We start from the raw sequence: 25011 nt of genomic DNA on the forward strand, positions 1-25011 counted from the left end.
TTAGAATGTCACTTTGATTAAAGGATTTACAAATGACTGTTATGTCAACCTTATCAAAAGGATTTTACCACTGCCACAATGGTTAGAAAGTAACAAGGTTTTGATCTAATAAAATACAACTCACTTTGCAAATTCAAATCTCTGTTTGGCTCAACTTTGGTTCATTGATTGGACTCTATCATTCTCATCATCTCAGACTTGCTTGGCAACTTTTTCAAGCAATCCTTCACACTTCTCCTTGCAAGTCTGTCTACTGCTTGTCTTTGCAAATTTTTAGTCCAACAACCCAAAAACATAGCATATAACTCCTTAAATAGGCAGCTTTGATCTTTTGCTGCTTAATCACAATCGTAGATCTTAGGGTTTACGATCAGATCCAAAACATTCAATGAATTTGTCCACATTATTCTCCTCTTCTCAGCACTTCTAGAAACATCTTCTCAAATCTTATCCTTTGATCACTCAACTAATCCTTTCCTTGCATTAAATAATAGAGTTCATCAATCCTTATTGTCAACACGTTTTGCTTATTCCAAGATTTCAACTATGTTGGCTACAAATTTTGATTATCTAATATATTGTTCTTTTGTTGTCACTTGGTCATCACTATGTTCTTCTGCTCAGTCTTCATTGGATCACTTGGTCATCACTATGTTGTCTCGCTTGATCACCACTGTACAACTCTGTCGATATTGTCACTCGACAATCTCTGTCACTTGACAAATACAGATACTCGACCAACACTGTTATGCTCGACAATGCTCAAGTTCCTTTATCTTCTACTTCAACTTCTTTAGTGACCGTGCGACATTGATACTCAATCAAGCTTATCATTATGACGTGTTTCAACTATAAGTTTCATACAACCTTCACCTCACTTCATGTATTTATTAAATAATAAATTATCTTGTCAAGTACTAACTTATCAAGTGCCTATTGTAATTCCATCTCATTTACACATCTCAACTCAACCTTTCACTAGGTCATCTCATGATCTCTTCTTTTCAAATCTTCCTCATCAATCAAATGATATGACAGTCTACATTGTTAGTGAACATCTCTCCAATAGGTTTGACACTTGGTCTTACCAATAGGTTTGACATCAATGACAATATAACAATTGTTCCAATTTAATACTCAACACTTGAGGCTCCAATAATAGCATAATTTAAAAATGGATTTAACTGAGAAAAGCTTAGCCAAAAGCCAAAAGCCAGAAGCCTAATACCCTCCCATAATGGTCATCATATCAGCTACCTTCCAAAAGACAGTGCATGTCTTACAGTCACAAGTACATTAGAACATTCTGCTGCTGAGACCCTCCTTAGATCTACAAAATGTTAATGACCAAGAGTAGCTAGAAGAAAATGGAGATAGTGGTCCCCTTTTTTCAGAATGATGTCCAACAAGAGAGTAGCCTTCCACAAACTCTTCCACTATTCTTTCCAAAATTGACAAAACCGATGACCAAAAATCATCATAGAATCATCCAATTTGATATTGAATAATTGAACTGTCCTTCCTTGGAAATAGAGACACATATTGAGAACAACTATGAGAGACCCTCCAAACTATTGTAGATGAGCAAGATGCCCCAAAACGGATTGCAAAAAATTATGATTTGAAGAGTACAAAGCATCATTTTTTTAGAGAAAAATGGTAAATGTCAAGAAATAACATCCCAAATGAACTTCACGTATGACAAAAACTAGAAACAATTTTTGAGGAGAAAAATTGACGAAAACGAAATAGATGTAGGGTTACAGATCAAATATTATGGACTAGAGAATACAAAACTCCTTTGTTGGGAAAAAACGATAAAATCCAACTTAGTCTTTTTAAAGGAAAGAAATTATGAAAACCCACCAGATAATTTTTGAGGAAAAAATTATTAAAACCTTTGCATAATATGAGCTGAATAGAATGCATAGGAGGCAACCTCCTTGCCATTTGACTATAGACCATTTGGGGCCTTTTGCTTAGACCATTATTGTGAAGATGCACCGCCAATTATCTCTTGCAAACTTTCTTCATGTTATCAAGCTTGTGACGATAATTGCGTGGAAAAATCTTCTTCTTTGAAGATGTTGGAGGTTCATTTGATCTTTTCTGTTGAGAGAATTGAGAGGTACCTATGTTCTTGTTTGAGGCTTGTGTTGGAAAGGCAACTTGTTAAGAGGAGGAGAAATTGTCATGACTTCCAAACTATTGCTTCCATTGATCCGGCTGTAGAAGTTTGTTTTAGGATCAAAGAATGCCAGGGAAACACTAGCAGAAGTGATATTGAGCATCTCTATGAAGTGGTTGTAGGTTCATGATAGATTTTTCATTGTGATCACTATTGTATCTTCTTCCTCAATTAGAAAGAAAGCTCGACGTTTCATAAAGATCCTTCAAGATGTCCCATGTTTCTTTAGCTATTTATCAAAAGGCACTTGAGGGAGCTATTCATTTGCAACTGAAAGTTTGATCAGCATTATAGCTTCATGATGATCTCATTTATCACTTGTTTGAATGATCGTATAACGTACTTCTGTACCTAGAACAATCTTTTCAAGACAATGATATTCAGATATCATCATTGTGCGTTGCTTTCAACTGTTGTAATTGCAACCATTAAACAATTTAGAACCTTCCAACAAAATGTTTGTCAAAGATGGTATCACAAAAACAAAGGTTGCTAGTCAACCTAGTGAAGACTCTGAAATCTAGATAATACATAATTGACAAAATGGAAGACATTGGAAAATTATTGAAAATAAAAAAATAAGAGATTCGTTAGGAAAAAATCTTTTTTCTAAATAAAAATTCCCTATCCAGGTTTAGGGTTATAAAACCTAGATCTTCAAGAAAATTGAATTTTTTGGAATAGGTTTTGAAAACAAAATTCCAAAAAAATTCTCAAAAAATCCCCAAAATTAGTGATAGAAAAGAATGGGTGGGAAAAGAAAAAAGGAAAAAAATGCGGCCTTTGAAAACGAGATAACACGGTCAGAAATCAAATGCAAAACAAGACCAGAAATTTTGATTGCGTGTTGAACAAGACACAGAGTAACTTGGAAAAGGTTGGGTGTGGTGGTAATATGTCCAACTGGCAAGGTGCGCATTGAAAAAATCCTGAAAATTGTGGATAGGAGCCAAAAAAAGAAGAAAAAATACTGAACCTACCGCACACAAAAAGCAGATTTTGCTGATGTGGCGGAAAGAAGGCCAAAAAAATGAAAAACTGCGACTTCTGAATGTTGAAAAACTAAAAACAAATGCAAACAGGTGTTAGCAGTAAAAAGTTGAAAGTGCCACTTAAAAAAAATCCACAAATCACAACTGTTTGAGCCAAAAATAGCCAGTGAAAAAATGGAAAAAAACGGGCCGTGGGTACATGTAGAAAATGTGGTGCAAGCAAAAATACGGGATAATAATTTTTTTTGCAGTGGGTACTTGACCACAAGAGATAGACAGAAATAAACCAATGGTGCAGACAGATGAAAGAAATCACACCCCAAAAAATGCTGTCTTCGGATGTGCAAAAAAATCATAATTGGGTTTTTAGACAGACTATAGATTAATTTTTTTTTTTCAAATTTCAATTATTTTTTCTCATGTGTTTGACACGAATTATTGAAAAAATAATTTTGTAAGAGATTTTAAAAACCAGAATGAGTGGAACAAACAAAATGATATTGCATTAACAGTGAACTCTTAGATAGAATTTATGGATGCTAATTAAGTGTAGTCTAAACATAGACACAACTAAGAAAAACTAAAGAGAAAGCCTATATGACCATTAATTAGAACTAGCTAAATATAGCAAGATACCAAAATTATTGTAATAATTTTAGGTAATTTCTAATTTTGTCTTTTGTTTACATTTGTTTCATTTAGAAACATTATAATTGATTGCCTATAAATGCAACTCCGTCTTCATTATTTTTTTTGATAAGTAATAAGTTTTAATTTTATTAATATAAAAGTATTGGAATTTTTTTTTCCAGAAATTGTTAATCAATATTTCTAATGCAATATTGTTAATCAATTTTTTTAATACAAAAATTGTTAAGTCTTTGGTGACCAAGGATTTGACTATCGGCTTTTTCTGCAAACAAAGCTGAAGGGTCTGCAGATTGTGGTTTTCTAAAGGCCGAGGTGGTTTTCTTTTGTCCGTTTTACTGCTCTTAAAAGTCAAAGTTTGGTAATCTGAGCATGACAACATGAAGTGTTTTTGATGTTTTCCACAAAAAAATGTGGTGGGTTGTGGGTGTTATTTTATCACACAAAAATAATGGGATCTTTCTCTGCAAGAGGGTTTTCAGATTTCTTCCACAAAAAATCAGGAGTAATGTTTCAGTGTATGGGTTTTGATTGATTTTGCTACTAAAAAATTGTGTTTGGCTTTGACCGTTTTTTGTCCTAAATGTTTGGATTTTTTGATTTTTTTGGGAAAATCATTGGGAGGGTTTTGTTGTTTTTTTCCACAAAATCACAATTTATTGCAATTTGTTTTCGGGTGCAGTGCTCATTTGCAAAAGTTTTTTGCGATTGTGTGAAAATTGTGGTTTCAGATTGAGAAATGAATCTTGGTACCTCTGGTGACTCAGAGGGACAATTTTGTTACCCAAGATCAGGTTGGAGCGATTTTGGTTATCTTGGTGATTTCCAGAAGTTTCGCAGTTGCAGTCTCATTTAGCAAAGCATTCTATGCATTTTTTACCAAAAGGGGGCATCCTTCTATGCATTTGTGTCCATAATGTTGTGTGGTTTTCACGACAGCACCTCTTTTGTTTTGCCTTGACCGCTGTAAAAGTTCTGCTGTAGGATTTTCCATTTGGCTGGGCTATAGAAGGTTTGTTTGGTTTGAGATTTGAGAAAATAGCCTGTGTTAGATGGGATTAATTTCGTAAAGTTTGGCCAAGTCCGGGAGATGGAACAAAACAGAAATTGGGCTATGAAAGAGTTAAAATTTGGCCATGTATAAAATTTGGAGCTGGGACTTGTCTTCATTCCTATCAAATCTTGTCTCATCTCAAGGCAAGTATAGGAAGCTTTGTCTCGTCTCAAGCCTTGGAGTGGCAACTCAAATTTAGAAAGACGAGCCTTGCACTTTGAAGTTGAGACATAAAACCGTGAAATTTGTTACAATAGTGGAAGCGTGCAGCCCCAAACACGTCACTAGGGCCTGGACATTAATTGCAGACCTTAATTCTAACCAAGTTGGGCATTAATTAGGCCGTCAAAGTCATTGTTTAAGTCAAATAAGGGCCCAGATTTTGAAGGGCAGGGACATCACATGTATTGGCACCTTGAAACCACAAGATATTTAGGATACTATTCCAAATTAAATTTTGTGCCAACTAGCAGGGACACACATATAAATTATTGTCCTAACTTACATAATCATTTCAAGATATTCCCTTTGACTTACCCCTGGTTTCTTATTGGTCTTATCCTTTTCTATCTCCATCTCCAGTATGTATCTAGTAGTGCCTAAGTTTCTCGTGTCAAATATGCTAGACATTTGAGCTTTAACTTCTTGAAATAATGTTTAATTGTCTCCAATGTTTAACATATGATCAACATATAAAACAATAACTAGAATGTGATCATTTACTTACTCGTAATACATAAAATGCCCAAATCGTTTCAAGCAAAGCTCGATTCTAGCATATGTGAGTCAAAAGCCTTCGGTTCCGCATAGACACAAATTGCCTTAATCCACATGGTGATCTTTTCTTTTTTAAAAAGTGGACACTGTTGGATAAATATTCTATTTGAGGGAGTGCAAGTAAGGAGGAGGCGGCATGAATTGTGAAGAAATATTATGGCATATTCCAAGTGAATCATACAGCCAAAGAAGACAGTCTCTTTAATGTTCATGGAAAAATTTCAAGGACAAAATCCCTTAACAACTTCTATCAAGGTAGTGGACAAAAGCACATCATATGACCCAAAATTACGGAAATTCATTCAAAGGAAATTGCTCCAAATTGAAGGAAAAATCACAACAAAAAACAATGATGAATAATATTTTTAGAAACATTTCATAAGCTTCAAGTTTGATTATTATAAAGAAAATTACAATTTAGATAAATAGGTATTTTTAAATATAGTGCAACTATACATTTGAGTCAGAAATATTGCTTAAAGGAAAAGAATAAGCAATATTCTAGATTGGGACATTGCTATCGACCTTTATAGGCTTAGCTTACAGAAGAAGGAACCCTGTGAGCCTTTTGAGATTTCTGATCCAGGTTTGTTGCATTATTACTTAGGCATGTGCACATGATCTATTTAAGGCTTTCATATGGAAGACTGCAATTTATGGAAGCTGCTTTTGTGTCATTGTTAATCAATGTTCCATACATCACTCATGGGACAACCAAAAAGAGAATTTATTGCTATGTAGAAGGAATTTTCTAATTGACTCTTCTTCTTTGGGGTCGATGTGCTGAACCTTTAGGGCTTGAGATTCTAATTGGGTTGGTGATATTGAGAACAGAGGTCTATGTTGGGCAATGTATTCACTTATACAGAAGTGTTATTTCTTATACAAGAAAATGCAGCCTGTTCATTAATCATCAACCAATATAGGATGCTATAAGAAACCAACTTCAGCTATATGTAAGATGTGTTGTTCAAGAAGAATTCATAGTCATTTTGGGCTTTTGCAGATGATACTAAAACACTCTTTGTGAATAATTAAGGGGCCATACAACTTTCAAAAAACTGTATGTACCACGCTATGAAAAAGCATGTGGGGGCCATACAACTTTCAAAAAACTGTATGTACCACACTATGAAAAATCATGTGGAGGTACAGTCCTATTTTATTTTAGAGCAGTTGTGGATTGGATTTGGTTTACATTTCAATCAAGGATCAGGTCAATTACATTCACTAAAGATTGAATTGAACATCATGGGGGTCTGTTTTTGGAAATGTAATAACTAACATTCTGGGTGTGTGAGGGGTTCTGTTATTTGTATCAAATATAGTTCTGTTGATATATATATATATATATTTGTTAACTTGCAATTGTATAATTTTTTTTTTAAAAAGAAATTTGGTTCTTTAGTTGTTGAAGCTCATAATTTTCTCTTTCAATTCCATCTTAAATAACTCCTTTTCATTAGTCATCAACTAATATAGATTTATTTGTAGGTTGTTTGCAATACATTAGTTGAGCAAAATTGTTAGTTTCAGATGGTGTATATATTCAATGAAAAGAGCGAATACAGCTGTCCCAGCTGTAGTAAAGCCATCACTTTTTTGATAGTTTATATTTTAGTAACGTCATTGGTGATAAGATAAGATAAATTTATTAAATGTCCAACAAGAGACCAACAAAAGGGTCTAAGGGATTGGAAGCATACAACCTACATCAAGAACACCAAACGGTAACCAGGAAAGAGCAAGCAAGAAAGCAAAAGAAAGATCGACCGTCAAGGCAAGGACCGAGGGCCCTTCCTTGGCGGGAAGAACTCAAACACCGAACTGTACCATCTATGGCTATGAAGAGCCCAAAACCATCTTTGAGTACTGCTAGAATAGTGGCATTGATAGATGAGCCTACTGTGAGGTCTCACGGATCTAGAGTGGCATGTGGCAAGAGTATTGGGTGCTTGCTTCACGCCTTTAGCTGGAGAGATGGGTGAGAAAAAGGTGGTGGTGAGTTGATGCGAGGTTTGGCTCTAGGGGAATAAAAGCTAGAGAGTGTGGTCGTAGAGCTGCATGGCCCTCCAGAGGTACGACTCAGGGCATCGCTGATTTGTGTATTTGAAAAAGGCTGATAGGGATCCATAGTCTCTGAAGAGTTAGTAATATCTACCTTTGATCTTTTAATAGATGGGGCACTGGAAAATGGAATGGTTCTCTATTTCTGCCTTTGCCATAGTACACAACTGACATATCCAGTTGTCTCTATCAATATGATGATCAATTTGAATACGAAGCCCATGTGAGCCAACTTTGAAGGAACCCAAAGAGATACATAAGGCGTGGTTCTAGCGCTAAGAAAAGTATCTTGGGTGTGCATTGATCTTGTCATGAATATGCAAAAAGTGCTCAGCGTAGAGTGTCATCTGTAGACGTAAACCCCTTGAGGGATTAATCCACGTCGTGGCAATGTGCAATCTTTAGAGATCTAGTTTGACATGCTCATTCAACTCCTACTGCGAGGAGAGGATGATAGTGGGAGCATCCAATGAGAACTAAAAGGGAGGGAGGTAATCAATTTTGATCCGGATTGACCTTAGCAAAGTAGTAGCCTGAGCATACCAATATTAGGCCTTGGTAGCGGGATCAAAACTAGTGATCTCAATTAAAGAGTAGTAGGCTTGACAGGAGTATCTGTGGTGACCATTTGTAGAGTCTGTGAAACCACGAAGATGACGAAGAAACAAGATCAGATCAAAGACAATCCCAAGTCTGAAAGGATGAGCTCCGAACTTTGCAAGGATAACACTGTGTGGGGTGGACCAATGACATTTGATGATGCAAGAGTCTCGATCTTCTCAATCGAGGTCCAAGTTGAGTCAAGGAGAGAAGGTCCCCATACCACATAGCCATATAACACTATTGGTTTGACTAAGGAGTCCAGAGGGACAATGTAAATGTATCTTGAAAATGATGTTTGAAGCATTGTCTCTGCAACATGTCAAGGGAGCCCAATTCCTTGCAAAATCTGGGTTGGATGGCAGGTCTCAAGAAGAAGTAGGGTCTAGAAAACCTCACTCCAAGATACGTGTACTAAGAAGCAATCTCAACCTCTTGGCCCTGAAAGTAAAAATGAGATGCGAGGTCTTTAGGCAATTGAAGACCATGATCCAAGTCTTATCTAGGTTCACCATCTAGAAGCCTTTGAAGACCTTCTAGAGAGTATGCCAAAGGAACTACATCATTAGTGAATAGGAGAATGGAGATCACGATATGGTGCAAGTGGTAGCCATCCATAGGGAGCAAGGAATCCCTGAGCAATTCCTCTAGCTCATCAATGTAGATGCCAAGCAAGATGGGGGAGAGAGGGCAGCCTTGCTTCACCTCAATGGCACTCTGGATAGGGTTGGAGAAGCTCTCGAGAGTCATGAATCTACCTATCACTATCTCATAAAGCTCATATTAGCTATTTGTAAGGTCTTAGTTAAATCAATGTTGTTAAGCCTTTGAAAAAGGGCCAAACCAAGGGGTGGAATCGAAGGCCTTTCAAAAGTCTATGAAACAACTGTAGTCTTTCATCGAGTGGTGCTGAGCTTCCTCAATGATAGGAAGTAGTGTCAGGATATGATCCATGGTTTGGTAGTTAGTTTGAAACTGGCTTGACCCATGGCCTGGTAGAGTCTCCTGTCAAGCTCTCTAGATAAGATAGTGTTCAATACCATGGCATAAAGTTTGGCAAAGGTGTGCCCAATCATGATGGTCCTGTAGTTGTTGGTGTCCAAAGCCAACTTGGACTTGTGGATTAGATAGATCATATGTATAAATCGATAGGGTATGCTAGGACAACTTGGGGTTGTGGATAAGTGTCACAAAGGGATCTCATTGTAATGCATTATGCATCTTAGCTACTTATAAGAACGTTTTAGGGCAACCTCTAAAATTGACCATTTTAGGGTTTTATAATGTCCATTTTATATGAGCAGTCGCCACAACATCAACCCCCACTACATGATCAGTCACCCCCATATCAACACAAGCAAGGACATAGTGCTTGCACCACCACAATAGGGCCAACAAGTAAAGAGCTTTGAGCCCGAAAAGCAAGAGAGGTCGTTCAGGATCAAAAAACTGGAGAACTTACATAATTGGAGGAGGTGGCGACCATAGCATGATAGAGGTCCACGACAATCCTCAAAAAGGTGTTGAAGCCACAAACTAGCAGAATCTGTCCCTAAAGTACAAGTCAAATCAAAACCACAGTCATGAAGAGGAGTTTGCAAATCTCTAGTATGGGCATTTAAGTTCCCCAAGATGATGATATTGCTTATGGCCGAGAACTTGGAAATGCACTCGTGCAAGTCTGTAAAAGGGTCACCATCCTCAACATTGTTCATAGTGATTGGAGAAGAGGTCGACAGAAAGTAGCAAACGACAATTGAGATGTCTGTATGGTGATGGCTGGTATGAGTAATACTGATCCGCAAGAGTCTGGCAGAGGTGTCGGAATGGACCATTGAGATGGTACTGAAAAGACCATCCCTTATCAAGCAAGCAACACCCTCGAGCCTCGAACTCCTCCAGAAGTACGAACCTCCTCCCTATACATTGATAACCACTTGTACCATGCATACCCAGAAAGGGGACGAAGGGGACTCTCATGAGTCTCAGTGACATCCATAATATCTGCAGCCCTAATCACATCTGGAAAAGTATTAGGCAAGGACCATAAATATCCATTGCCATTCTAGCAGTTGATGACTAGAGAACTGATAGAGGGCTCACTCTTGCACAATTGTTGACGGGACCATCATTTGGCCTTGGAGGCATGTCTCAGTTCCCAGTCGTTGGACCATGACTCACGGGTAAGTGCTCTAAGGTTCCTAATAACTGCCCATTTCCTGTTACGCCTTGCCTGTGCCACAAGACCCATGGAGTGTATCAGCTCTATCACCTATGATTTCATGAGATCTTCGTCCATATAAATCTTAGGGGGAAGAGGGAATAACTTCTTCTTAGCCCTAAGAGCTCAAAGCTTATGAGGTAGGGATAGAAACCAAAGGTAGAGGGTGCCATCTGAGCCAAACCAACATTTGTCAAGTGTAATATTGGAGATACCGAGCTGATCCTTGAGGAAGGAGTGCCCAACAGAGGTAGGATCCTTAGGGGAAGGAGGAAGGCCACGAATCCTCAAGTTCAGTTTGCGAGCAAGCCTCATACACTTGTCCTCCAATTTCCCGAGGACAATTTTCCCAACATCAAAAGAGGTGCAGCATTAGTGCATAACTAGAACTGATAGAGGGCTCACTCTTGCACAATTGCTAATGGGACCATCATTTGGCCTTGGAGGCATGTCTCAATTCCAAGCCGCTGGACCATGACTCACGAATAAGTGCTCTAAGGTTCCGAATAACTGCCCATTTTCCGTCACACCTTGCCTGTGGCACAAGACCTCTGGAGTGTATCAGCTCTGTCATCTGTGATTTTGCGAGATCTTCATCCATATAAATCTTAGTGGGAATAGGGAATAACTTCCTCTTTGCCCTAAGAGCTCGAAGCCTGTCAGATGGGGAAAGAAACCAAAGGTAGAGGGTGCCATCTGAGCCAAACCAACACTTGTCAAGTGTAATATCGGAGATATTGAGCTGATCCTTGAGGAAGGAGTGCCCAACAGAGGTAGGATCCTTAGGGGAAGGAGGAAGGCCACGGATTTCTCAGGTTTAGCTCGCAAGCATGCCTCATACACTTGTCCTCAAATTTCCTAAGGACAATTTTCCCAACATCGAAAGAGTTGCAGCACCAGTGCATAACTATGTCCATGTATAAACTTTTTATTCAGTTTCAGACATTAGAGAGGAATGCTTGGCCACCATTTTGGTTTGGTTGTCTTTGATGGTGTCAAGTTTGTCAGGTTGCCCAATAACAGAGTTAAGGTGAGATTTAATGCCCACTGCCTCAAAGGTGAGAGTAGTGGAGAAGCTGCTGAGGAGTTTAGTATTAGACTGTGTCTGTTATTTGAGCTCCAGAATTATCTGAGAGAGAGACTGCACTGTGTCTCTTAGGTTTTGATTCTCTCTTTCCAGCTTTAGCTGTCTGTCATATAACCTCTGGTAAGTAAAGGATGGTTGAGACTGGAGGTCTCAGTCGAGGCAGACATGGTGATCATCTACAGCAGCAAAGTCGGGGACAGTCCGGACAACACTGTCAATCTGCAGAGTAGAAACAGCGTAGCAAGAATTGTTCCAGTCACAGAAATCACTACCAATTTGCAGGGTAGTAACAGTGCATAGAGATGTTCCAGTCACAGAAATCACATTGAAAATCAATGCAGGGTAGTGGCACAGACGCAAGTAGTTCAGTGGATCAGTAAGGAGTGGCTGAGAGATCGCAGTTGAAAATCCGTTGACCACCAGAAAAGAACATGAACACAATGTGGAAGCAACTGCGCTCAGTGTAGTGCAGAGAGCAGCGAATGGAAAAGGAGTCCAGAGACAGGGAGACCAGTGATTGACCCCGATTGCTTCTGGTAGCAGTGAAGGCACCAAGAACAGCAGCCCAGCACAGCTCCCGTAAAAATTTCTATATTTGCACTTTTCAATTTATATTTGCATTTAATTTTTGCACTTAATACAATTAGGTATCTCCATTCAGATTTAGCACATAGGACTTAAGACCCATAAAAACTTGTAAATGTTTAGTGAATACAAGGACCTCTGTATCCATATAATATAAAACAAAATCTTCACTTAAATGATATAAGCTCACTTAAAACATTCCTTCAAGTATGTATTCAATTAGTCTAGCCTCAAAGTTCTTATGATAGCCTTAATAGATAAAACTTAATACCATCTGTTTGCTTTTGCTTTCTTTCTCTTATTAAGTGGACTTCCTTTTATTGCATTTGTTTTGGTAAGATAAGAATTTCGATTTTGATGGGCTGAAAAATTGAGACTAATGCACAATACAATGCATGTTCAGATCGGCCCTTTCCAAGCTACTAAATCTGAGAAACCAAAGATCAAAGTGAAAGTTCGATTAAATTTGCATGGCATTATAACAGTTGATTCAGCCTCTGTAAGTATCGGTTTGATTTCATTTTTGTTTAATTGTGTGAAATGTTTCAAAGTATTTAATGGAACTCTAAGCTAGTCTCATGGTTGTGCTTGCAAGATCTTGTATTAGCCTCATGATGATGGTTATATGAGAAATATATTTGTAAATGATTAGCAATATAAAAGAAAAAAATGTCGTATGCTTCAGCTTATAGAGGAGGTGGAAATTCCAGTTACTGAGTCACCGGCTTCTGGAGAAATGGAAAAGAATAAGGGTGCTGAGCTTTCAGCAAATGCAATTGGGGATGATACTGGAAATGGTTATGCTTCTACTGGATCTACATCTCCTATAGCTCTTAATGGACAGGTCGAATGTCTAAATGCTTAATTCTTTTTTTCATTTTCTGAGTCTGAAAGATGCTTAGGTTTCCCTTTCCTTCTGTTCTTTGTGTGCCTGCAACCACACTGAGCTTAAATTTACCAAAAAATGGAGCATCTTGATAGTCTTTGCTTGAACTTTTTTAAATGCAGAGAGAGTCTTGCATTGTTCTTAATATGGCTTGATTTGTCAGCTTTGGTTTAGATTTCTGAACTACAGAAAACCTATAATTGTCTAAACAAATTATTTATTTTCAAATCAATCTGTTTTCTGCTTTTTTTGAACCTCCAATCAATTATTGTAACCTGGTAGCTATAGTGTAGTGTGTGTGCATATTTATATATCTCCATGTTTCTGTTAGTCAGTTAAAAAGAAAAAGATTAAGAGCTCAAGGTCAACATGGAGTGGGTCTATGAAATTGCCAAGTCATATGGCAAAATGAAGTATGCCATTCCATTGTGTTAATGTTATAGTTTGTGAGGTTGAACTTCTCTTCCAATCGTAAGTGGAATATTGTTTTTATAGTTTGCCAGGTTGAACTTCTCTTCCAATCATAAGTGGAATATTGTTTTTAATAAAAAATTAAAAATATGATATTTTATTCAAAGGAAAATATTTTAAAAGTGACTTTATTAGAAATAAAGTGGGGAAAAAGAAAGCAATAAATATAAATTTATTTTCCATCATATGATCTGTTGTTTTGTGATCTAACCCTATTGTGGTTAGGGTTTGAACTCCAATGTTTAATCTGAGTAATGCTTCATCTATAAAGGCAAGTTTGTAAGATATTCTTTCAGTTCTCTTTTGTTGTTTTATAGCGGCTTATGCTCAGCAACTGTAAATTTTTCCTTACCTTGCATTATGTTAGATTAGTAGTACGTTTTTAGGTGTTAGGTTGGTTTAACACTATGTGTTGATTTGTTTAACATGGTGGATTTCTCTGGTTTAACACACCATGTTGGGTTGGTTCAAGACAACACTTTAATTGGAAAGGAAGCCAATCTTCATTAGTGATTAAACCTCACATGTCCAAGGTCCCACACATGGAGGTTGTTTTCATGTTTCACATGTTCACTTGGGACTTGTATCCCGAGCATGAGTGCAAACTTTAAATCAGTTTCAAGAACATCTACTGGTTGTACAACAGTTCTAGCATGTCCCACCGTCCGTTGAGACATAGATTCAAATCAGCTTCAAGAACATCTCCTGGTGAACCAATATAAGTTCATCATTCCCTGAGAATTTGGGTGTTTTCCTTAATGCCAACAACCTTTGAAGGCAATTCATCAGACACCATGGCAAATTGGTTTCAAGTAGTCCTAGTGTTGGTATGTATAAAGATCATTTCTAATCTTCCATGATTTCCAAGTTTTCTATGAATTCACAGTCTATATAAATGCTTTAATATGGAGCCTTTCCATTGAATCGCAGCCTATCAGCCCCCATAACATGATAATTGTGCACCTTCACCCTCTTTTTATCAATATCAGTCTGACCTGCAAATCGGCTATTGCCTGATTTCTTTTGCAACATTAAATGGTCAGCATGTTCTATCTGCTTGGCACCTTCCCATCCCTGTTCTGTCCTCCATACGGCCTTGACTCTCAATTGTTATGGAGATTAATGAGCTTCAAGATCAGGTTGTGGACATTGCCCATAGATTTTTGAGCCTCGGCTTGATTTCCAATCAGGTTCTAGCCGTTCCCCTATATATAGAAGATATATAATGCCATGAGTTGAAAATTCTTTATTGGGTCTCAGTTGGATAGTTGCATCAAATTAGAAGATAACGAGGGTTGGATATGCCATTGAAAGAACTAGCTCATAAGGTCCTTCAACTATTAATGTTGTTATCCAGAAGACAAACACCTGGACAGGGCTGCAGAACTAAAGCAGCAATTAAAAGTACACCAAAGGCAACATGACAAAAATCTTGCAAGGCAAGTGGCTGAAAAGGACCCAAGTTTCAGAAGGTCTTCTCCATTGCAAGAATTTAAGCAAGGTGGAGGCCTAAAAGAGACAGTTTGAGGAGAAACTTGCAAAGCAGAGGCAACCCATATCCCTAAATTTGTCATTCCAAGCTTTTGGAGCATCACTCACCTAGCTCTTTTCCAAATCCATTTTTTGGAATAGAGATTAGTATACTGACCTTTAATTAGTGTGAGCCTTCCATATCAAAAAATTCAATTTTCCAAGGCTCTTAGCCTGCTGCTACAATTCCTTCCTCTCCCCGTGCAAAAGGCCTCGCCTGCTCAACTCTCTATACTGGATACTATCACACTCTGTTGATTGCCCTAAATTTCAGTTTTGGAGGAGAGGATAAAGACATAACTTCCATGAGAGGGGAAGCTAGAGGAGGAAAAGAGAAGTTGCAGAAGGATATTGAGAAGGTTGTACAATAAAAAACCTGTCTGCAGACTGAGACTAAACATGAAGAAGAGGATCCAATCCTCTTATTTGAAGAGCTTCCCTCTTTTGTTGAGGAAGAGAAAGCTGACAAAGCTGTTCTTTCCCTTGAGGAACAAATATGGGCTAGTGAGCCTCTACAAGAAGTACGAGAAGTGCATTCCAGTAGTATGAGAAGTGCTTGTTATGTTTGCTGCTTTGGCTGGTTGTCCATGTGCATGAAAGAAACCGAAAAAAATATTAGAAGGGGTTGTTGCTTCAACGAGTCAGTCAATTGTTGTGTTTAATTTCATTGTTGTCAATATATGTACATAGTAGGGTAGATTTTTTATACTTTCCAAGAGGTGCACGAGCAAAAAGTATTTCAAATTTTGAGTTTTGTTTAGTTGTGGGAGAAGTCCTTTCATGTTGTTTCAGTCTTCACTCCATGCTCAATGCAGTCTTCATTCCGTGCTCAGTGGATTTCTTAAGGCCATTGATCATATACTTAGTAGGCATGCATCCTCTCTGAGTCACCAAAAATGTTGGGATTTTCATCACCATTAGCCCATAAAAACCCAATCTGAGATGCCTTCATTATGGGCTAAACTCTGTCATACATGGGCCAACATGTCATGTTTTCCAACATTAGTTTTCAACTTGCCATGTTATCTGGATTTGGTTGGTAAGACAACATGTTATTCCCCTAAGATTCAAATCCTAAACCTTTATCTTTCATGCCTTAGTCTTTCAGCCATGTTCTTAATTTTTGACTTGACTGGTTACCCAATCACCCATCACTTACGATTACCAACTCAAGTCCCTTTCACTATCTATTAGTATTTATCCGTCCCATTTAACAGGTCAATTGTTGTTTCAGTATCCCATCTGGGTTTCTATGCTTGTCCACGGATTGTCTCAAGGATGGTAAACAACTTTGGTTTGCATGTTGTGGCACAATTAATTTCAACGTGCTCACCTAGTTAAGTGCGCATACTTATGGTTAATAAGTGATCACACCCCACACCCCAGCCGCGTTACCTAATGCTTTCCATGTTAGTATGTGGGTGTTTGGGTAAAAGTAAGTAAAGGGGAGCTTTGTACCCTGCAGCTCCGCTAGGGTGTAAGGTAGGAAGGAGTGTGTTTGGTGGGTGTGCGGAGGATAGGTGCCAAAGGATATACACACCCTGTGTTCGCGTGAGGGTCAATAGGTTGCGGAGTCTGCTCATTGCCAATAAAAATATTCATTGATGGTCCTATTTTAAACTTGCATTGGGGGTTTGGGGGTTTTGGTTGCTACATCTCAAACTTTCCGATTGTGCATGAGGGTCTAAGGCATATTTCACTTTGAGATTTAAACCCATACATTTCATTTAGGATCTAAAGATCTGACCTCAGGCCTTGCACCAAGATTTAGGGGTTCATCAATTCATTTAGGGTCTGCCCTATGAATTCAAGTTCACACATTTGATGTATAGGGCACAATTTTGACTTCATTTGTATCACACTTAGGCCTGATTTATCCTTCCAAGCTACCATGTTTGCTAGGTCCATTCTTATTTGGATAAGGTCTGATCTTTGGACTTTGGGCCTGATTAGGCTTATGTGCATGAACAAAGGGCCAGATCTAAGGCCTTAAGTCCATATGATTTTCATTTCAGTGCTGCACACTAGCTGATTAGGGCATGACCCATTATAACTTAGGTCGTGATTGCAAAATTTGAGTTTACATGCAAGAGGATATGGTTCAGGCCCAGGCCCAGGTAGATTAATAATGCCTACACATTGCATTACATGACCCCAACTAATCAGTTTTAGGCCTTCCTAAGCCCATACACCAGCCATGGGGCTCACTTTTAAGCCCTCCTGTAGAGCCCCTATGCCAGCCATGGGGCCCACTTTTAAGCCCTCTTATCAGTTCGTGGCTTGGTCTAATTGGACCAAGTCCACATGTTATACCGAGGGGCTGTTTATATTGCTTTTTAAGTTTTGCACGACCACACATTTCAGCTATAGTGCCTTATTCTCTAGAATTTTGAGCCTTTAGATTCAAATTTTAAGCTCTTGCATTTAAGATATAAATGAATGCACACACTCTTCCCTCCCTTATCCAAGTTGATATGAAGAGGTGCTTTCTCTACTCTCAATTTAAGACAGAGATGCTTTGCCTACCACCTACTTGAGACAAAGAGTTGCTTCCATTACCCCCAACTTGAGACAAAGAGGTGCTTCCTCTTCCACCTACTTGAGATGAAGAGGTGCTACTCACACTTAGGAAAATTTAAGCATCCTTGACCCAATTTTATTTTAAATTTTCACTTCTAGACTTGGTCATATTTTCTCAATTTTCAATTTTTTTGGCACTAAGCAACAATTTGCAATTTTCAAAGATTTTTCATACTGGGCCATATCTTGCCAATTTGCTCAATTTTCACATTTGATCTTCTAAGAGGGCTTTCCAAATCCCAAACTGTTGCCGAACTCTCTCTACTACCTAAAGCTACCGACAAAATGAGGGGGTCCCATTTTGGAATGGGGCGTGTAGGCGCACTAAAAGTATCCCAATTTTTAAAACATTTAAATCGCCACCTGATGGAACCCAAAATTCTAGCTTCCATTTTTTGAAGAGTGAGCAATATGAAATCTGGAGCCTAGATTTTCACAGGAGTTAGAGCTTCCATTCGTGAAGCATGATGGAGATCAATATTTTATTTTCAGATTATAATAAGGATTACTCACTTCAAACAAGAGCTTGTTTACAGATTCTTACATGAACACTCTACAAATGTAAACTTTTGCATGTGGCATTGGTATGTACAGGGAGTATTAAGTGTTATCTTTGTAAAGACTATCATAGACAGGGAGACCAGAAGCCCAAGCAAACCCTTATCACCAGAATTGCTATACCAGCCTCAGGAGAATACTTGAAGGTTGTCTTTATCTGGAGTAGGCAGACTTTGGTGCCCAAGAATTTACCAAGATAATAAAGAGAAGACATAGATCTAAATTCATTCTGTCATTATACAGGCTTGTTAACATTATGTAGCAAATAGTTAAGGCATTTGTATAGAGTCAAAGATTTTGACAGAACAGGTCAAACTGCATGTCCAGAAATAATGGTCACTATATTACCTGCTGACAGCAAATTGTTCAAGCTTATAATCCAAACAATTCACATATACGATATTCACGAGTCTTCAAATATACAAAAGAGGAAGTACCCAAATATGAAGTTAGAATGCATGACATGGCACAGGCGGAGTTATCATACAAAATATATAACAGAGGCAAAGACATTAATGCGTCAATTTTTATAGAGATCATTCACCACAAGATGGAGTTTGCATTCAAGATGAGTCTTGTTAAGATATTCTAAAAATCTGTTCAAAGCATTTGATGCGTAGCATTGATCTGATGTAAAATTTTAGATTTTATGCTTGGAGGCGGAAATGTTTGCATTATGAGAAAAGAGATCGAGGCTGAAAGTAAATTTGTTTGTGGGAATCCTTTGGTTACTGAGGTCTGCTGAAGAACTTGAGAGCAAAAGTAACTACAGTTTCTGATTACACTATCAGCATGTACCTTTCTCGTCAAAATTCTTAGTAGAAAGATCAGCTGTATCTATTCCAATACAGTACCTTTCAACCTATTCAAAATGAGTAACAGTACGCAAAGGAAGCATTTATGTTGCCTATTTTGAAGAAAGCATATAAAAGGAGCGTCAATCTGCAGAACAGTGACATAAAAGTCAAAACATGAAAGTAATTGTCAAGAGACCAAGACACAAAGTTGTGAATCATTAGTAGCAATGAAAGAGTAGTGTTGTATAGTATCAGAATGAAGTGAAGGTTTTTATCATTGAACCACCGTTTGCAAGGAAGTAAATGGTCATAATTTTCTTTGTCATTAATCTATGCTCACAACAAAAATGCCATCATTATAAATGAAGCACATAAGTAAATCATGCCATACAGAAAGGAAGAGCTAATATGCCGGATTGTTGTGGTGATGGTTCTGCACTAGATTTAAATGCAGGGGTTATGGGAGAAAAGATACTGAGAGATTTGACTCGAGAGACTTGTGGTTTGTTAGCAGCATTGGCTTCCCACTGGTCTAATAAGAGTCTACCACCAAGTGAACAAATTGAACAACTTCACCGCATGGAATTCTCTTCTTTAGTTGGTACTGAAAAGATTGCATCCGAGTCATTAATAAGTTTCTGATTCAACCATAGCAATGCAGCTTTTCCTGCACTCCAGATATGGTTAAAAGTCTTATCATGGCCTGATAGCGAAGCTGTGGCAAAAGTTTGTATATTCTGTGGATCTGTTGTCATGTTTGCCATTTCCACCAATAATGATGAACTCCAGCAGTTTGCGGGAACAGATTTGTTTGCAACAGTCATTCAGGATTTAACTCTAGAGTCAAAAACAGATGATCACATGAAGAGTTTATGCCTCGTTTCTCATCCAGCATTCATGCCATTCCAGTCAAACGCTTTTTCGGGAGCATTAGGGATTTAGTTGCCTGTTCTCACTTGCGAATTCATTCAATCTAACAATTTTTGTCTTGTTACAGGCTCATGTAGCGTGTATGCGGATGAAGGAGCCATCAGCAAGCAAAAGAGTTACGGAGAAGTTCGAGGGCAAGAAGACTACATTAGCAGCAGATTCATGTGCAAGTTTCACCATGTCGAAGAAATGTCGCACCTTAGGAGAAAACTTTTTCACCCGCTATGGTCTTGGCCAGCAATTTCATGATAAATTTGTGCCATCGGGAATCGTTCTTTAGCTTGTATATGGTTAAAATAATTATTTGAGGTATATGAGCACTTCCCAACAGTTGAATATTTTGAAGGAATTATTAAAATTGCCAGGAGTTATTGTTTCAAATTTTTTAACACTGTTTAGTTTTTATAAAGGGTCGCAACATTTGGAAAAGTAACTGTTGCCCCTTTTGGATGTTTATATATATGTGATGTAAAACAAAGGGGAGACTGAAGATAGAAGACAATTCATATCCATATTTTTAAAATTTTACCTATTTTATACTTTATGATGTATTATATTCTTTTAATTGGTGGAGAAATAAATTTTTGAACTAAGCCTGTGGATGGTGGATTTTCGATTGAATTCTTGTGTGTGTCTGGAGTCGAGTTGTATTGGATGGATCATTCGTAAGGAGTGTCTCCAGTACGATTTTATTTCCGGATCAATAAGAAGTATTTATTTAATTTATTTGCATTAGAGTTTTAATTTTTTATTAAGTTGTGTCCTTTATAAACGTTTTTTATTATTTTCTATAAATATTTTAATATTTGGATAAGTGGACGGGTCATTATTGCATTTTAAATTAGATAAACATAAATATTGTAAAATATTTAATTATTTTTCGTATTTATGTCTAATTTGTCTCTGCAGGAGTTAAAGTGCATTTTAGACTAATTTGAAATTGCATTTAAATAATTGATCAGTCGCGTCTAATTATTAAATTTTTTATAGTTTAATATATTGAACTTTATAAAGTTGTACGTTTCAACTAATAATATTGACTCTATTACCCATTTAGTTAAGCACTGGTCTTTTATTCTTAATTCATAATCCATATGCTGGCAAATGTTTCATTTCTTGCCTTTGAAGAATTAATATATTCATCTGTTGCATTAATCTATATTTATTCTTTATTCAAAACATTATTTCAATCATTTACTTTTGTTCTCAGTTCATAAATTGCAAGTTTAAAGTTTTCCTATATTTCTTGCCATTTGGAAAACTTTTATTGTATTCGCGTTCTAATCGATCTGTTTTAAGTGTCTTGGATTTAAGTGTTTTGTCCAGGATCAGGTACATCGGCCTCGGTCTTGCAGAGCCGGAAGCGCAGGGGATTTAGATCGCATCGATCAATCCCGTCAAGTTGGCCTTAACTAGTTGGATATCCCAGCATCGAGCAGGCAAGGCTCGTAGGATTCCAACCTGCGGTTTTGGGAACCAACACCACCCATGATAAATTTCCACTAATGCATTCCTTGATTCTAAGAAAGTCTCTATGAAGGATTGAATTGTTACTGAGTCCAGATATGCAAATGTGAAAGCAAATGGAAGTCAAAGTTCATTTTTCTGCCATGGAGAAGCACTTCTTGAATTTTCCGCAATGGAGTAGTCAACTTGGGATTTTCCACCAAAGGGAAAAGCGTAGTGGAAAACTCATTATCCGCTGCGCCTTTCGTAGTCATTCTCAGATTTTCCATTGGAGAAGCAAATGTTTCATTTTCCACCAAAGGGAAAAGTGTAGTGGAAAACTCATTTTCCGCTACGCCTTTCGCAATCAAAGTTCAGTTTTCCACATGAGGAGAGAAAAGGCAAATCTCAATCCAAAATGAAGACATATGGGGTCCAGTATCAAGATCAGTTCAGAAAAGTAATTTATGAATCAATCTTCATCAAAATTGTGCCCACTACATGGAGGTGGAAAATTGAAGATTGGGTGCGCTTTTCACACTCAAAAATAGAATTTTCACCAAGCATCAAATCCACAATAGAGAGATGGAAAAGAGCTCTTAATTGATTAAACAAAGAATGGTAATCTCATAATGATTTATTGCTTGAAGATTTGGACATCAACGTGACATTAAATATGAAGTGGAAAATTCATTTTCTACTACGCCTTTCGCAGTCAGTTTGGAGTTTTTCACAAAGGGAGAAGACAAAAGTCAAATTTCCACAAAGGATGAATTAGAGTGTTCCATAACCAATGACCTGATAGCAAAGAAGAAGTATTGCTTGTTAATTATTCTCAAAGTGTAGCTGTAACAAGAATGTGTGAATTTTCACCTACAACAGAGAAGTGGAAAATTGAGAACTTGGTATGCTTTTCAACCTTCATTTGGGATTTTCCGCCACAAGCATTCTAGAGAATCGCTTCCAAAATTCAGCAAGGAATAAACATGGCAAGCATGGAAGATAACATAGTGGCAAATTGAAGACATCTGGATTACATAGCATGTGAAAGAAGAATGGTTGGAAACTTTATTTTATCAATTCTGATTTTGTAGCAGTCATATAGAGCAGAATTCAGTAGCTCATATGTTTTGACTTAGTGATTATTTTTTCGATCGCTTCGGTCAGAATGAAGATAATTAGGTTTGGAAAAACATATTGAAAGAGGAGCTCAATCCAATGGTGGAATCAAAAGATATGCTCCCCGAAACATGACCCATTTTTACCTGGCAGCAATATTTATTTTGCTGTCCGCTTAACAAAGGAAAGATTTTGATATTGATTTAACATATTTAAATGTCAATTGTTAAAATATAATTTAAATATGTAAATATATTTCATTATTAACTTTAAAAGTTAATAAGCATATCAGTTTTCAAAAGGAAAAATATGAGAAGTCAAAGAGACAAGATTGGTTACAGAACTGAAAAGTCACTAGAAGAAACCAAACGGTTGCTGGAGAATGTATTTATTGTAAAACCTTTTCATTTGCAAAGGGTTCTTCTTTTCTGCAAGAGTAGGTATTGCTGGAGTAGAGGGGAGACATTAGTTTATGTTATGTATTTCATTTCATGCATTTAGGGGTTTTATGTTTTGATTTTTGCAAAAGATTATGCCAGAGTTGTAGGCAAATAAAAATCAGAGCATTGTATTTGTTGTGTTCAAAACAAAGAAGAGTTTTTTTTCGAATCAAAGGATTTGGGTTTTATTTTCTGAATATATTCAATTAGAGCATTGTTGTATTCAGTTTTGGACATTATTTTGCATCTTATGTCAAATAACGAATGTGTTGTAGATCAGAGTATTTGCATATATTCCTATTGCAGAAATCTAAATATTAAATCTTCATTTCTTCATTGCATTTACATAATTTGCATTCATATTGCATTACCGGTATCAAGAAGTCATAGGAATTGTGGATTCTTGGCATTGGATAGGTTTAGGAACTAAAATCTGCCTGAGTTAGTTCTGTCTAGGGCTGGCTTGGTTTTCCTCTTCCGTTCTCGGGTTAAGAACGTACCCAATTAGTTTAGGAACGAACAAATTCATTGAATATCATTGATAAGGGAATTGTACCTTTCAATTTAGAGGAAATCTATCAACCTCATGATAGATTATCCAACTGTTGGTATCAAATTGTTTCTCACAGGTTCGGGCACGTAAGAGTTACATTGGAAAGAACAATCTGTTTACCAATAGATTTTTGGCGACTCCGCTGGGGAAGCAGAAAAGAAGATTAGTGTCGAAGATTGTTTCCTCAATTTTATTATTATCTCTACTATCTAGAGATTGGCGACTCTGTTATTGATTCTCATAATTTTTGGTTGAGGAGTTTGGTGTTTTCATTTTCAGAATTATTATTATCTCTATCTGCAGGAGATTGGCAACTCTATTATTAAAAGACCATGCCGATTAAATTTGTGAAAGGAAGAAGGCCAGATCCTTCTTTGATTGAACTTCATCAAACTAATGATCTAGTGCTGCATGATTTATTTGATGCTTTAGAGAAAGCATTACTCACGGGAGAAAAATGAGCCTGAGTATCAAAGAAGATCATGCACCAGTTGTGTTATGGAAAGGTGTCTGTGCCAGGTATCACAAATTGAAAGAGCTAGAGGTGAAGACAAAGTTATTATAGAACTGTAAGGAAAGGATGTTGCAGATAAGCAATGAATTAAAGGTGGATGATGAAGTGGTTTCAGAAGTCCTACTTGATTTTGTTTCCTATAATTTTTCAATCTTGAATGAGCAAGAGGTTTAACCAAGAAAGCAAATCAAAAGGAAACCCACATTTGAAGAAATAAACGCTGAGAGTGATCCTAACTTACAATTCCTTTGGACTGCATTTAAACAAAGTATTACTGAAGCTGAAAGAAAAGGATTAAATCCCTCAGAAGATCATCAATCCACTCTATTGTTAAAGTGTGTGATCCAAGGATATTTTAATGTTGAAGACCGAAGAAAAGGGAAGTATGTTTCAGCAAGTTTACCTGAAGAAAAATCAATAAAAGAAGAACCAATACCAGTCAATTGCTTGGTTCTTGGAGAAAAAGAAATACCCTAGCTTTTGGAGGCACAAATTTCAATGAACAAAGACACTCTTTATGGCGGCAAGGAAATGGTGAGCAAAATAGAAAATGAGGATTTACCCATGCTTTCCTTTTCTCCTGTTGTTGAAAGTTTCAGATTTGAAGAGAATAATGAAGATCATTTTTTGCATAATATTTCTTTTGAAAGTCATCCCTTAGTTTTTACACAAGCGGAATATGAAACTTTTAAGTTTGAAGAAGATGATATTAAAAATGATTTTCGATCTTCACAAGTTTATGATGATCCTGTATTCGAATCATTTTCTTTTGATGAAACTGCAAAGTTAAGCATTCCCAACGGACTATGTATCGACGGAAAGGCTGGATCATGTTTCAGTGATTATCAAATTAAGTCTGAAATTTTAATTGAAGAAAAATGTGTAAGAACAAATTTTGTACAAAGATCTTCAGTGCCTTACAATGTGTTGCATCATCGTGAAGAGTTGGTTTACATTTTTCTTTGTCA

At 37.2% G+C, this 25011-nt stretch overlaps 1 protein-coding gene across 2 annotated transcripts in view; it reads left to right on the top strand.

Annotated features, from left to right (window-relative positions):
- Window positions 1-25011, top strand: part of LOC149553285 (heat shock 70 kDa protein 14-like) — a 79442-nt gene that overhangs the window by 32879 nt on the left and 21552 nt on the right. For both annotated transcript variants that reach the window (XM_089788758.1, XM_089788759.1), the window contains 2 exons: window positions 12623-12718; window positions 12905-13063. In XM_089788758.1, the coding sequence (XP_089644884.1) occupies window positions 12623-12718; window positions 12905-13063 (255 nt within the window). The remainder of the gene's footprint in view (window positions 1-12622; window positions 12719-12904; window positions 13064-25011) is intronic.

Source organism: Cupressus sempervirens, chromosome 6, assembly GCF_028749045.1.
Source record: "Cupressus sempervirens isolate cs-2001-9-10 chromosome 6, ASM2874904v1, whole genome shotgun sequence".
In the NCBI taxonomy this organism is placed as follows: Eukaryota; Viridiplantae; Streptophyta; class Pinopsida; order Cupressales; family Cupressaceae; genus Cupressus; species Cupressus sempervirens.